Genomic DNA, 14864 nt, shown 5'->3' on the forward strand with positions numbered 1-14864 from the left:
GGCAGATTGCACCGGGCGTCCCGCCCGACTGCTTCAAATGCCGGAGTCTCTACGAGCGTTAGCTGCCGGTGTATATCTTGTATCGCTAAACTGAGTAGATTGAGGTCACGCCGATGTTGTTCTTGCTGCTCTTGGAGATCTTGCCGGCGCTGGTCTTGAAGGTCGTCCAGCAGCTTCGTCAGCTACGGTGGTACAGTGTCCTCTTCAGTGCTACCCATCTTGCAACTTGATCGAAAGTTGTAGGCTATGCAGAGTAGAAGTATCAAGAGTCTCTCGCAGAAGGTTTAACTGTCGGCTGCGCCATGTGATGTCTTCGTCCAGCGGTTCGGTTCGGCTCGGCTCGGTCAGAGAGAGACGTGTAGCGACGCGGCGATATGCACTGGACCGAGTCCAGTGGCGTCCTGCCCCTGCTATCAGGCCGGCACGACAAAACATTTAGTTCGGGTGAACTACCACTCATAAGTCAGCCTGCATACACGCACCTATCAAGCGTCCCGTACGGTCCGCCACGGGACGACGGTCAGCACCCGCGGCGCTAGGTTCCACCGTTCGCATTCCACCGCGCGGCCGAGGCCGCGCCGCGACACGGCAGGGACAGCATGCTGTGCCGCCGGGCCGGCTGGGCGTGCTCACAATAGTAACGACCTTGACACCACGCAAGTGACATCAATTTTCAGGTAGGATCTGCCCTTTCACCATGTGATCTATCGGCCCTGGGTCGAACTACTTGCGGTGACGATAAATCCTTCGATGGGTTTTGGAGATTAACGTGGTTAACCCCTCGTTCTTTTCATGTAGCGTCATTATGCTAGGGTTCGATTTTGTAGACCTGGAATGTAGCTGACCACTCTTACGGCACTCAGCACTTGTCACTGCGGCTTTTCCGGGGCAGGGGACACGGTGGTGGGGTGGGCAGCCTCCCATGTGCTCCCTCCCTCGCTTCCACCGCCCGTGCTTGCAGCGCAGCACGATATGGTCAGAGCACCAGCCATGATAGTCTCAATTTACTTAGCATTATAAAACACGTAAAATTTGCTGCAGCTGATATTTTTGGACACACACGTATGTTTACAAAGGTGCCGTTAGCTGTCCCTCATACCTGTGTATCGGTGGCTCGCCAATGCAGTCATGCCACCCCGGTTTTCGCGATAGCTCCCAATACACGGTTTATTTCTACGCTTCCAAACCAGTGAACTGTTTATAGACGACACAATTGCCACAGTTGTTGGCTATATCACCGTTCACCCCTATTTTTCAACGTGTAGGTTCTTAAAGATTTCTCTGTGGAGCGGCGTACGCAGGATTTCACCATGGGGAAAGCAAAGGTAAAAAAATCACTGAAAACCAAGTACAGCGCGGCGTACCTGGGCCACGTACCAGCCGTAGTCCCAACCGGGAAATGGGATATGAAAGGAAGGTAGCCGGGATCGCTCTGCATGGCCGGGCGAGACGTCACACAGACTCCAATCAACGCACACCATTGTTTGCACACGTCCGATGGTGCACGTCCCGACTTCAGTGCACGTCTCAATACTTGTATGACTGAAAAGTATCGTGGCAGATTAATAGCACCACGCCTGTAAGTGGTCAGGTTGTAGCTGCACGATGTGGCGTCTTCAGCTAACTCCAAATCGCTCCAGCCCCTGGGCGGTCAAAGAAGTTCTGCATTGATCGGTACTGAGAACGGCAAACGACGCACGGATGTCTAACAGATCTCGTTGCATCGCTTTGTGGTTTCATCGAGAACGTGATTGAACGAAGTCTAAGATCACTGCGTGGTCCCCATTATAATAAAGCAACGAATATCCTACGGCTTCTCAACGGAGTTAGTGAAGTTTGAGTCTATCTATTTCTTTGAGAATCAGTGAAGGGGGTGAAATGCCGCATTAAAGATTAAAGGTAAGCAACGCGTTCTGTGGTCGTCAGATGTCCAGAAAAGCACACGCGTCGCGCCGTGCGTACCTAGTAGCCTTTCATGACTATCACTGTCGGCATTGGAGCTTTACGACGTGCCCAGCTTCTGAGGCTAAACGGCATCGCCTGCCTCTCGTTCTGGTAGGACGGGCTGGCACCGAGTGAATCGAAACCTGTACCTCCCGTTCCCCAAACGCGCAGTTTTCATCACAATCAAAAACAAGACGTGTTCATAGGTATATGAGTCGCGTTCTTTGCAGCCGTCTTTCCCAAAGAACACACGTTTTAACCCTCAAAATAAGGTAGAGTTTATTGAGTGACATTTCCGGATCAAACATAACTCGACATCTGATTCGTGATGGCATGTAGCAAAACGCAGTAGCAAACAAAACAAGGGCACGGGTGCTCCCCGTCCAGACAACGGGGTCACTTGGTGACCGGACAAAGGCCAAGCAGGGACAGGGATTGCCTTCCCTCTGAGACCGGGAGGAGCAGGACTCCTCACATGAAGCGGGGTTGACCGGGGCAGACTCCTCCCCGCTGTGATCGCAGACCCCACGCGTCGCCTCTGACAATGGCAGGAGGACACCCGTTCCTGCCGTCGAGCCGTCGGGCGGGCCAGAGCCCCGCACCCATCGGTCAGTCAGACCCACCACTTAGCACTTGGTAATCTGGTAGAAGACCCACGTCTCCAGGAAGGACGGCACGAACGCCGCCGACTGCGTCCGAGTTGTCTTGACGGGCAGCGCGTCCACCAGCGTCTCGAACTCTTGCAGCGCCGCCGGACTGTTGATGCCCATCACCTGTTGGACAAAGAGCGACTGAGGTGATAACTGAGCGGCTGGGTAGCGGCGGCTGGGATGATCACTTCCATTCACCTAACCTAGATGTCAGCTACTGAAAGAAGTTTCCATGGATTCCCAGCACTCGGTGACAGCGTCGAGTTTGTTACAAGAGCGGTGGCCTACGAATCTGAGCTGTTGACGTCCACTGCTTGGGGCAGTAGAGATCTTGACCCGGTTGCGTTGTCCACATCTGAACTGTGGAGGCCCATTGCATCTGGGCGGGAAGTAGCTCAAGTTGTTTCTAGTCTTAATGCCATAACGTCAAGACGTCAAGGCTATAGGTCATAGGGTCCAGACTTATAACGCCCATCAGGCAACGTCGAGTTTGTCTCCAGCCCTGGGGCCTAGCTCCAGACCGTTGTAAGCCATCACCTGGGTATGATGTGAGCATGGCCCCCAGTCTCGTGTCTCCGGTTTAGTCAAGAGACGCAACTTTTTCCACAAATATCAGCCCGCATCCCGGCCCGCCTCGACCAGTGCCTCGGCCAGCTAGATATCCAGCCCGCAAAAGCCCGCTGAGCTACTATGCTGGCCCAGCATTAACCCGCAAGTACGTAAACGTAGTGCTCGCAAATGCTGAACAAGTACTTAGCTGCAATGTGGATTTTGTCACTTCTCTTCAATTTCATGCCTATAAATGAGGTGCGCATAAAATGTCGTGACAGCGTCAGCTAATGTCTTTGTTTGACTAACACAAAGTGATGTTATTTAGGCGGCAGTGACTTAAGTATCCAGTCTCAGTGCCATGACATTTTATGCATACCTCATTCATAAGCTTAAAATGAAACAGAAATGACGAAATCCTTGGCGCCAGAGAGCTATGCGAAGATCCGGAATGCAATAGATACGGCGAAACAGACGGCGAGCACCTGAGCATGCGATGTTTTCGTTATGGTTCAGTGACGTGACCGACAGCACCAAACGAGATCGAGTGGCCAGATTCGCCGGCAGTACTTCAGCTGTCCACCTGTGCCGACCGATTCGGAGCTTGCCGTGCCTCCGTTTACGACGCTGGCCCGCCGGCGTCGCGCCAGCCTGGGCGGTGGGGCTGTGCGGCTAAAACCCGCGCTGTTTTCTATTTTGGCAGCGACCGCTTCCAAAGCCGCCACGTGCCCTACTGGATCACCGTCGTGTAAAGCCAGCCTGCCGCGGGAGCCGTCTTCCTGATTCCGGCACCGCCCGACTCAAGTCTGTTGCAACCCGACCAGTGGTCCGAAGCGCACACCTGCACGGAGGGGTGCAAGGACTCGGCCAGGGAATGTCAGCACACCTGACAAGAGTGACGATATATAATTGAATATGTATATATATATATATATATATATTCTGAATCAATATGATATCGAAAGAGTATAATAGGTTTTCAATGACAGTGTTGGCATAAATCCAAAATATTCTCTGCATTTCATGTGTCTTGTTTTTTCAAATGTTATTATGACCCAACCTCGTTCATTTGTAACCAGTAATACAACTATGAAACATTTTGTTTTCTAGGTTGATTCAATACAAACAATGCCTCCTTCAAAGCAGCACTTAATCCGTATCAACTGAAACATTGACGGTTGCTAATCTCCAGCACAGAAACTACCAACTCATAATGCCGAAAAACTTAGGAGCTTTAGATCTCTCGTGCTTACACTACGAATTTGTCGTGGTTTATAACACTAAACGTGATGGCAAACTGGCAATGGAATATACCTGATCTAGAATGGGAAACATATTTCTTAGTTGTTGTTTACTTTCGATAATAAACATAAAGCAGCGCATTATATGATGAGTGAATTGGTGCAAAAGTGAACACCTGAACCTGAGTGTCCCTCCCAACAATTACGAAAAACAACTCTACTCGTCAATTTTTTCACCTCACACGACCTGGTTTGACATGCCTACTCCCGATTGCCCAGCAAACATTTGATGGAGCTGGACCAGCAATTACGATTTCCAGACCCACAAATAATGAAAACCTGACAGCAAACGACGCTTCAAAAGCCAACAGCATGTTACGCAACATAGCACTAGCGTTGAATGCAGACGGGGCAAACTTATCATAAGCCGACCGCGGTGGCCAGCTACAGCCCACCTGCACAACCGCGCATCACAAAAAACAATAACGCGCTTCAAACACACGTCAGGCACAACATAAAAGATCGAAGGAATGGGACGCCACAACACCACGTTCGTCTCTTTCAAAGCATACTGAGCCTGATGATACACCACAATGGCACCTGTATTTGCCCTGATAACATATATTTAAGTACACAGCGATATTGCAGGCGCAGTTTGTCCAGCAGCCTGGGCGGCGTCTATGGTACTTTTCAGCCGGTTTTCTTTTCCACCGAGGTTTTCCTTTCATTAGCGCAGCTCATTCACCCTTGGTGTTGACATCCGTGTTGGCATAAAAGCACACCTTATGAGTTCCGGGGAACATGCTTGCGTATGCCGGAGTAATTATACATGCCGGAAATGCGTGTGCGCTTGAGCGCTAACCTGAGTGTTGAGTTTGCATGCAGCGGCATATGAATAATTCTTGGGATTCGGGGAGATTTTAATCGTCATTATAAATTTACTGGAATCCGTGAAATATGACCTTAATAAACGTTTTAAGTCGGGCTTCTCATGTACCAAGAAAAACGCACCATACAAAATGCCAAGCGAAACATGGGGATGAATGCATTTTTCAAAAGTGGCGAAGAACCATGTGATGAAGAGACGCAGGTCGACGCGAAACATCGTCAGCTCCGTCCCTGTAAGTGGAAATTAAGAGCTTTCAGGACCTTCCAATTGCGGTTTCTGGACCGTTTCAGATAGCATTGTACTAGCCGCGTGCTACACTCGGCGTCAACCCGAGAGGCTGTGACACAGCTAGTGGTAAACCCACAGGGAGATTTAGGGACAATGTTTAAAAAAATATATGCACTTCATGAAATCATAATTGAAAGTTGAATTGAAGATGCGTTCCAAGTATAAACCCTGGTGGGCTGGGTGATTTTAGCAAGTACATGCGTTCGATTGATTGGAATAAAATGGGTCAAAATCATATTAACAAAGCGCAACGTTTCTCAGCGCAACAGCTTTAGCCCACATTATGTTTTCTCAGCCAGCCACAATGGAGCGATTTCACATGATTTTCAAAACGTGCAAAGAAGTGATACAAGATCGAATTTCGGCATGGTCATTGGTCACGTGAGCATAACATAACTGTAAACGATAAATCATTTCGGAGATTGGGGTTAAAAAGTGCTAAAGCCCTTTCCCACAATGCAAGACGGTAGGCCAAATCAGAGGAGGAGTAAAGCTGTTTTTTACGTTAGCAGCTTGTGTAAAAACAGTATTGCATGTTAAGTACCCACAAACGTCATCCGATTTATTTTTCCAAGTAAATCTTTACAAAACGTAGCCTGCGGAGAACATGCAACGTCTGTATACAGGGACATGGGTGGCGAACACTGATGTGGGGGACTCTGAAGTCGATGGTCAATAAACTCACAGTTTCCTCCAAATCAGATCAGTTTTGGCATTTAGCCATTGCAATGCTTCCACGCAGTTAGGTTCCCCGCGGGACTCTCCACCCCTGTTTCGGCGACATTCACTGCTCCTTCCAATGCCAATGTACCCATAGCTTGATGTATTTTCCACTTGTCGGCTGGTAATTGAACAAACCGTGGCACTGCAATCAAGATGAGAAAAAAATATGTTAAAAGTCCAGTACATATATAAATTTAGCACTTCAGTCTACGGCTTCTCATTTTTGACCTGATATCAAGCTGAATCAGTCCTAACGCCGTTTGCATTCTCAGCAGGGTATCCACGTTTCCATTGAGGGGAGACAAACGAAGATGTAGGGATGCGGCTCGGATTCAGAAGAGCATGGCTCATCAACTACATTTCGCAACTCTACCACTTGGCTATAGGAACCCGTTGGACAGAATTGGAGTGATATGTCCCCATGGGTCCCCCCGGTCTCAAGTTGGCACCACCACGTACGTGATGACACCTGCTGCTTGGAGCAGCTCGATTAACTCATTGGGGGAATGCGACGAGTGACGATGATTAAAACTACCACAAAATACACCTTATTTAAGATTGTCTAAGATTGTCTCCGATCTGATCTGATTATCCCCGACCTCGCGCGGAACTGTGGGAGGTCAGGGCCGAGTGGGCCAACGAATAGAAAATGAGGTACGTTCCAGCCTGCTGCCGCACACGGGCGACTGTCTGATAGCACCGAGATGATTATCATACTAATATAAAAGTACTTAACAAATGTGGACTTAAGGCTCACTTCAAGTTTAGGCATATTATACAAAATGGTTTCATATGTGCACGCTCTGACCTACTTCAAATTAGGAAATCATCATTTGCAGTGTACTAAATCCCGTCAGCTATACCGTGGATCTCCGCAGCCACCTAAATTAGATGGATGGAGTCGGATAACGTTGCGCGTAGACTACAGTAAAACCGTGTATTGGAAGTTGGAAAGAGAATAAATAGCAAATATACAAAGAATATATAACATAATATGGAAACAAATAATATCCCTTAATAACAAATATACAAAAAATATATAACATAATATGGAAACAAATAATATCCCTTTTGCTACGGTTCAACCTCGGACCCAACCAGCCAGCTCACGTTCACTGCCCAGTCGCACTTAGAAGAGTCCTGTGTGCTGGCGACAGAGCACTCGCGCACTCATCACGCTGCGCCTGTGGTTCCCAGGGGCGCCGTGCTCCATACTGTGACGTGCTGCACAACGGCAGACGAGAACTACGAGCGCGCAATCAGCGCTGTCTCGGCGCGAACCGAGGGCTTTGGGAGGGCCCTCAGCCCACCTGCACATGGCTGCTTCAACGGTAAATAGCAGCGGGCGCGCGAGCATAAGACGGCAGGACCGGGCGGACTGGCGGGACCGGGTGGACCGGCGGGGCGGTGGACCGGCGGGACCGGGTGGACCGGCGGGAACGGGCGGACCGATGAGACCAGGTGGACCGGCGAGACCCTATGTGGTCCGGCGGGACCAGGTGGACCGGCGGGACCGGCGGAACCCGATGTGGTCCGGCGGGACCGGGTGGACCGGCGGGACCGGCGGAACCCGATGTGGTCCGGCGGGCCCGGCGGACCGGCGAGACCAGACAGACCGGCGGACCCGTGTGGCCTGGTGGGACCAGACGGACCGACAAGACCAGGCAGACCAGTGTGGGAGCGTGGCACCGAACGGGCAGATGCGAACAGGCTAGTGAACTGGTAGGACTGGATGTAGACTGTAGGGACCCGGCGGACAGGTAGACGTGACAGACAGACGGGCAGGACCAGGCTGACTAGCGGTACCAGGTGGACCTGTGGAACGGGGACCAGCGAGAACAGACGAATATGAGTGATTAGACGAACGGGTGGGATCAGGACCGATGGGACCAGACGGACAGGCGTGCTGACCCAAGTCACGTGATGTCGGGGCCAATATACAAGCTGTCGGACGCGCGACAAGCGAACTGGAATTTGCATACACCTTGCTTTACGCCATTTGTTAGTGACGCGACCACACAGGCGAAGCAATCGGTACCGCGTTTAACATTACAAGCAGAGCGTACCAATACAATTTGTATGCACACGTACAGGAGCTATGGAAAATAGTGATAATGATAATGACTCGAATGGTATATTTACTACGCTTCTGACCCCATCGGCCAAATATGGCTTCTACATACCCGCACAGAACTGCCATTTAGTCTAAAACTGCGCGTCCAACTCATCCGTGCCGCGGAAAGTAAATCAGTATCAGCACAACTGGGAACAGTGTACGGCACAGTTGGGTAAACTTGGGTAAGCACTGCCAAATATTGTAAAAGCCAGGCCAAATATATCGTGCTACAGATTGTAATACACATCCACTATCGCTTCTAATCAAACGACGGCTAAGTACCGACAGGTGCTTTGGGCGAAGAGGAAAGTAAGCGAGTGCATCTCTACACACAAACCGCATTACCTGAGGGTGCCAATCGACGCGGGCAACGCAACCGAACGAAACAACCTCGCTGAAAGCCAACCAGTGTGCAGGCCGTATTCATCTGAAAAGCCTCTCCGAGCAGATGCAGCAGGACCCGAGTCCCACGGACGCGCTGCCGGCTACGGCGCGACGCACCACCCCTCGCAGCGGGCCCAAAGCCGGGTGGCACCGCGTCGGACGCGAGGCAGCCAGGCAGCGGGAGGCGGTGGAGCGCTGGGTTCATGCAGCGCCTGATCGGAAGGCGCGAGCCGTCCGTGGCGGCGGCTGGGGTGGAGTCAAGGGCGGCCTACATACGCAGCGCGGCCGGCGGTCGCTGTCGCCATCCGGTGGTGCCCGACGCTGCGGCCAGCTCCGGTAGATCTACCAAACACCCGGCACAGGCGTCACCCCATAGCAGACCGCGCCGAGGAGCGCCCTCTGCCGAGCGTCCTGAGAACGGCGGCCAGCCGCTCCCAACACCGAGTCAGCCGACCAGCCCCCCCCCCTGCACCCGGAACACAGCCGCCAGCAACTGCGGTCATCGGGGTTAGCAGATCACACGTCACCGGGGTGGACAAGTACCCTTAACTTACCTACCTACTAAACCTGCTCACCTTAACTGTGCCTATGTAATATGTCTATCTACATGACTTTACCTACTTAACTCTCCACACGCAGTCACGCCGCTCCTTAGGCAGACACGCAGACACATAGACGCAGACACGCCGCTCCCGCTAGACACCGGAGGAGACGAACCGGTCGGCGATCCCCCCCCCCCCCCCCCCCCCCCCCCCCTTTGAAACACAGTAATCTGTATGCCATGAAGGTCGGCTCGAATAACATGACCGCTTCATCGCGATTGACCTCACTGCCACCTTGAAACCAAAATACATCCGGACCACCCATCTCAGAACAAAACCAGTGTTCATGATGCTGCCGCTGCTTCAACGCGGCCACATCAGTGCGTCAGAAATGCCGCCCCGATCACGTAATGTCTCAATGTCTGAAGCGACGCACACGAACATGCCCACCATCTCCGACCTTGTTTTGGTGGCTTCCATGTTGGATCTCAGAACTGTGTCACCCACACTGCGTGCGTCATTTCGGATCGCGGGAGGAGGAGCTGTGTTCAGAAAATCGTCTTCACAAATGGGGCGGCCCACTTCACATCAACGAACGAGCGTGGCGCCAGCTTCCGACAACGGAAACAAGCGCGCTATTCCGCCCACTTAGACCAATGAAGGGAGCCGGCCGCAGCGACTCATTCGCGGAAAGCGCTGCTCTCGCGCGGCGATGTCGCCTCACAGAGCCAGCAAATTGAGAGGACGATGTCGCCTCACAGAGCCAGCAAATCGAGAGGACGATGTCGCCTCACAGAGCCAGCAAATCGAGAGGACGATGTCGCCTCACAGAGCCAGCAAATCGAGAGGACGATGTCGCCTCACAGAGCCGGAAAAAGAGGACAATGTCGCCTCACAGAGCCGGCATATCGAGAGGAAAACGGATGGGCAGCCCTCCGCCTTGCCTGCCGCTCTTAACATTCTGCATCGAGACTCTTAACATACTGCAGCGAGACTCCTAGAAGCCGGCACGGCAGGCCGTCGGGGAAAACATCACGTACAGCGCAGAATGCAGAGCCCTATTCCCAGGCTGATGGGGTATCCTTAACTTACAATGTCACTGACGAGGTTTATCTGAAGTGATATGAGCTACGAAACCATACTTCAACTGACCGTGAAGCTTTCGACGACTTATAGCGGCATGCTGGTGGAATAACTGAACGGACTCTTTTGGCATGCGTGTGTTTTAATTTCAGAAGCATGGCAGGATACCCGTTTCAAGCAAAATAGTTCAGTTATGAGTTTCAAGCAAAACAGGTCAATTATCATGGATATGAATGGAAGGTTTTCGCGAACTGGTGTAAATTATGAGCTTCCCTTATTTCCAATGTTTCTTTGTCCTAACTACGCTGAAAAATGCTCCCAAAAATCAAACCATCAGTACCCATAGTCTCGGCTTCCTATCTAAGCCGTGTCGGTCTCCACAGAAGCGATGTCCATTCAGGCGCCCACTGTGGCAACGCAAGTTTACATAATGCATCAGCATTTGGAAGGGAGCCAACATAAACACCACAAGCTCCATGTAAGGCGCACGCAATACACAAGAATAAGAACACTCGTTACAAGCCAGGCTGCTCTTTCAAGTGACCCATCGAGCACGAGGTGTCCACTTTTCAACCCTCCCTGTCAACGTACTGAACATGATCCAGCACGGGGCACACGGCATTTTAGAGGGAACGATCTCATCCTGAATCAAGTATCAATTGGATCACTACATACTCGATTCCGGCTCTAACCCAGAAGTGTGTTTCCCAGACATATACGTGTCTGTACACATTGTGCATGTACGAATGCAAGTGTACGTTCACTATACAATGCATGACAAATACACACACGAAATGATGCACGAGGCGGACGTTAAGGGATGTCAGCAAAAGACAAGTAAAATTCATCAAGGGATGGAAACATTGACACAATCCATCTCACTTCCGCGGGGTGACACTTATGCCCCAGAAAATCGAATCCTATGAAAACGGCACCTTGTTTGCGGTCTTCGACAACCTACTTGATACTCCACATCATGGTTGAAAACATTTACCATCGCCCACATATCGCGTTAACTCCGCCGTACACCAGCTATAAGCGGCTTTGAAAGTTTAAATGACACAAGGAACGTACCGTACTTAAGCCAGCCCCAAACAGCCTTGTATATCCAAAGGCATGTGGGCTCGTAACATCAAATGTCTCAAGGTGACGTAAACGCGTACAAACGCGCGGTTATGAGGGAGCCCACAGCCCAGCCCTGTTCCTTGCACCAAGGCATGACGTCACGGTCGGACAAGTGAATCGCAATTTGCGTCAGGAATACATGCATCTGGAACCAACCCACAGCTGCCATACGCTGTCATCAAATAGTACGCAAAGGCGCGGGGGCGTGCTACACACCTCGGCCTGCTGTCGGGCAGCGATCAGGCAGCGATCGGTGGGTTGACTGGCCCATTAGGCCACGCGGCCGGCCAATCTCCGGACCCATCTGGGCGCCACCCCCACACCGGCTGCGCCGCCCTGCGCCGCGCCGGCGGCTGCGGCGAGCGGTCTCGCCCGCTCACCGCGGGTGCAGCGCGCTGAATGTGGAAAAAAGGAGCTCTGCGGCACGTTGTTAACGAGCCGGTGTCAATAACGCCCGAGACTGTTCTCCGCCCGAAGGGCAATATATACCACGCAGCGTCGAGCAAGCGCCCCAGCGCCACTGGTTCGCGGGAACCTCGTGCGCTGTGTCGTATCCGACGCCGTGGCTGACATGGGGCAGTTCACCCTGGCACAACGTCCCAAAGAATCTCCACGGCTGGCCACCTCATGGATCGAATACAGCGCTGCATCTGACACACCAGCCAACGGCGCAAACGTCTCAATCCCGCCCACACCGCACGCACCAGCTCGCCGCTTGTCGGAGCGCATCGCACGCCGTCGGCCGCTCCGGCCGAGAGCCTGTATGGGGCGCAGCGGGCTTGAGTCGGCTGGACAACCAGAGATCCCCACACCGGACGACCAGCCGGCCGCAGACATCACCACACCGGACGACCAGCCGGCCGCAGACATCACCACACCGGACGACCAGCCGGCCGCAGACACCACCACACCGGACGACCAGCCGGCCGCAGAGATCAGCACACCGGACGATCAGCCAGCCGCAGTGATCACCACACCGGACGACCAGCCAGCCAGCCAGCCACACCGTCACCGTCACCGTCGGCGCGCAGGCGACGGCAGCCGCCGCGGGGGCGCCGAAGTCGCGGGGTCGTCGCCGGCCGATCGCGGACCAGCGCCGGGCGGCCGCTCGAGCGCGATCAATGCCCTCCGGCCGGCAGAGCCGCGGGTGGACCGCAGGTGCTGGCCGCTCCCACGAGCGCTCCAGGCGCCATCGGCCGGACCGCGGGGCGAAGTGGGGAGGCCAGAGGGAGGTTAGACACTACCAGTGCACGTGTAGTAAACGCACGGGCTGGCGAACCGGGAACAACCACGCCAAGGTGCGTGTGTGGACTAACGGTAAGGACCAACGCCGGGCTACGGGGCACGAGGCGAGAACGCCAACACCTTTACACTCACTCTCCGCCGCTAGGTTGCCTGCACATTCACTGGCTTCCAGTCATGCAATTGCTCATCGTGTGTTCACCAGTATCAGGAAGTTGCACTGTGAGCTCGGCCTTGGGTCTGGCCATCACAAGATGATCTCCGCGCGGAGCCCGTGCGCCACACGCAGCCCCAGTCGGCCGACAAACCATGAAAGTGGCCTGGCCACCACTCCGACAGACACTGGCAGCTGAATCGAAGCCTGTCTTAACCGACGACCGACCGTCTTTACACCGCAATGCCGCGGCAACTACCGAAACAAACCAGAGTTAAAAAGCCTGCGTTGCAAGCCAACCCGTGATTCAGGCTCTAATCAGCCCACATGTCGGCACTGCCACATACAGGTTCCTATCGATCCCTGAGACGCGTTGTGAGCGTCATATCGACTCGCATCTACGAACGACACTGGCTCAGAAGTTCACCCACGTGGACGTGGGTTCCCATGAGACCAATATTTTATGAACCACACGGCGTCGGAGATCTAGACCATCACGATTTACGGTCCAAAGTTAAAACGTGCAGCGTATGAGGAACTTCTCAAAACCACCTGAACTACCGGCTGGCACTGGGAGTCGACCCGAAGCCGAGACTGGTCCACCGACAGTGACAGAGCACGCAAACTTTCGCTATGCTGACCACGTGGCTCCACAAAACAGCCAACGTATCTGAGACGCCCTGTTCGTCCGACATCTTTCGCTTCCATGCACTGAGGGCGCCAACTCGAAACTCTTGATTGGAAAACGGCGTACAAAGGATTTAACAAGAGACCACTAAACAACTGGGAGGCTACTCAAGAGGACACTAACAAGCGAGGCACTCGAAGCGAATCTTTTCAGGCGGGTGAGTGGCATTCAACGGCCCATTCCCCAGCGATCCGCTGGCGAACGTTTTCGAGAGAGGGGCGTCAGCCAGTCACCCAGCGATCCGTTGGCGAACTTCTCGGGAGAGGAGCGTCAGCCAGTCGCCCAGCGACCTGTTGGCGAACGTTGTCGGGAGAGGGGCGTCAGCCAGTCGCCCAGCGATCTGCTGACGAACGTTCTCGGGAGAGGGGCGTCAGCCAGTCGCCCAGCGATCTGCTGACGAACGTTCTCGGGAGAGGAGCGTCAGCCAGTCGCGCAGCGATCTGCTGGCGAACGTTCTCGGGAGAGGGGCGTCAGCCAGTCGTGCAGCGCTCTGCTGACGAACGTTCTCGGGAGAGGGGCGTCAGTCAGTCGCCCAGCGACCTGCACTGGCCATGAGCCAGACGGGTGGAGAGCTGGGCTGCCGACGCAGAGACCCCTCGCTAGCTGGTGCGTGACGGTTTATAATCGGATCCCGCTGATGTAACGAAGTGCGGGAACTAATTCACGTATTAGCCTGAATATTCATTCAGTGTCATACTTCAAGCAACGATCTAAGTGTTCCACATTTGTATGAGGTTTTGAACTGAAATACCCATTTTGTTGATCATTCGGTGCAGTTCACGGCCCTCCTTTTCCTCGACCAAAAACTGTCTAATTTCAGCGCACCACGTTCGCGGACATGTGCCTCTCATACCATGACAACCATTTAAATGCCACTCATGCGTACGTTACACTTTAACCACACCAGTGAACTCCTGCTGCCGCATAGACCATGCAACGCCCCATGCCCACGGCGGACCACCGCTCCGCTCAAACCTTGTGTCCTCAAATTCAGCATATGACACCATGAACAGCAGCGAATCCACCGCAAATGCAGCACAGTCCGCAAAAAAATGCGCTTTCAGATGGCCCTTTGTGCTACATAATATAAGAAGTAGGGCATTCTTCTCGGCTATTGCAGAAATAAGGCTTGTAACCGAATTACTTTCGAGGAGCGCTATAACCGAGCATGTGAACACAAGTAAACTTCTTAAACCTCACGGACAAATATGCAAGAACACGATGACAAAGGGCCAAAACACGAGCA

The 14864-nt window shown here is 53.0% G+C and overlaps 1 protein-coding gene across 5 annotated transcripts in view; it reads right to left on the bottom strand.

Annotated features, from left to right (window-relative positions):
- Positions 1-2197: 2197 nt before the first annotated feature.
- The window catches only part of LOC119100881 (spermine synthase), a 32966-nt gene continuing 20299 nt past the window's right edge, over positions 2198-14864 (bottom strand). For 3 of the 5 annotated variants that reach the window (XM_037224062.1, XM_037224061.1, XM_037224063.1), the window contains exon 9: positions 2198-2717. In XM_037224062.1, coding sequence (XP_037079957.1) covers positions 2571-2717 — 147 coding nt within the window. In that variant the 3' untranslated portion in view covers positions 2198-2570. Of the gene's footprint in view, positions 2718-5424; positions 5504-6246; positions 6427-14864 lie in introns of those variants that run through there. The other 2 variants (XR_005094472.1, XR_005094473.1) reach the window with 2 other exon arrangements.

Source organism: Pollicipes pollicipes, unplaced genomic scaffold (genome assembly GCF_011947565.3).
Source record: "Pollicipes pollicipes isolate AB1234 unplaced genomic scaffold, Ppol_2.1 Scaffold_4881;HRSCAF=5763_pilon_pilon_pilon, whole genome shotgun sequence".
Taxonomy (NCBI): Eukaryota; Metazoa; Arthropoda; class Thecostraca; order Pollicipedomorpha; family Pollicipedidae; genus Pollicipes; species Pollicipes pollicipes.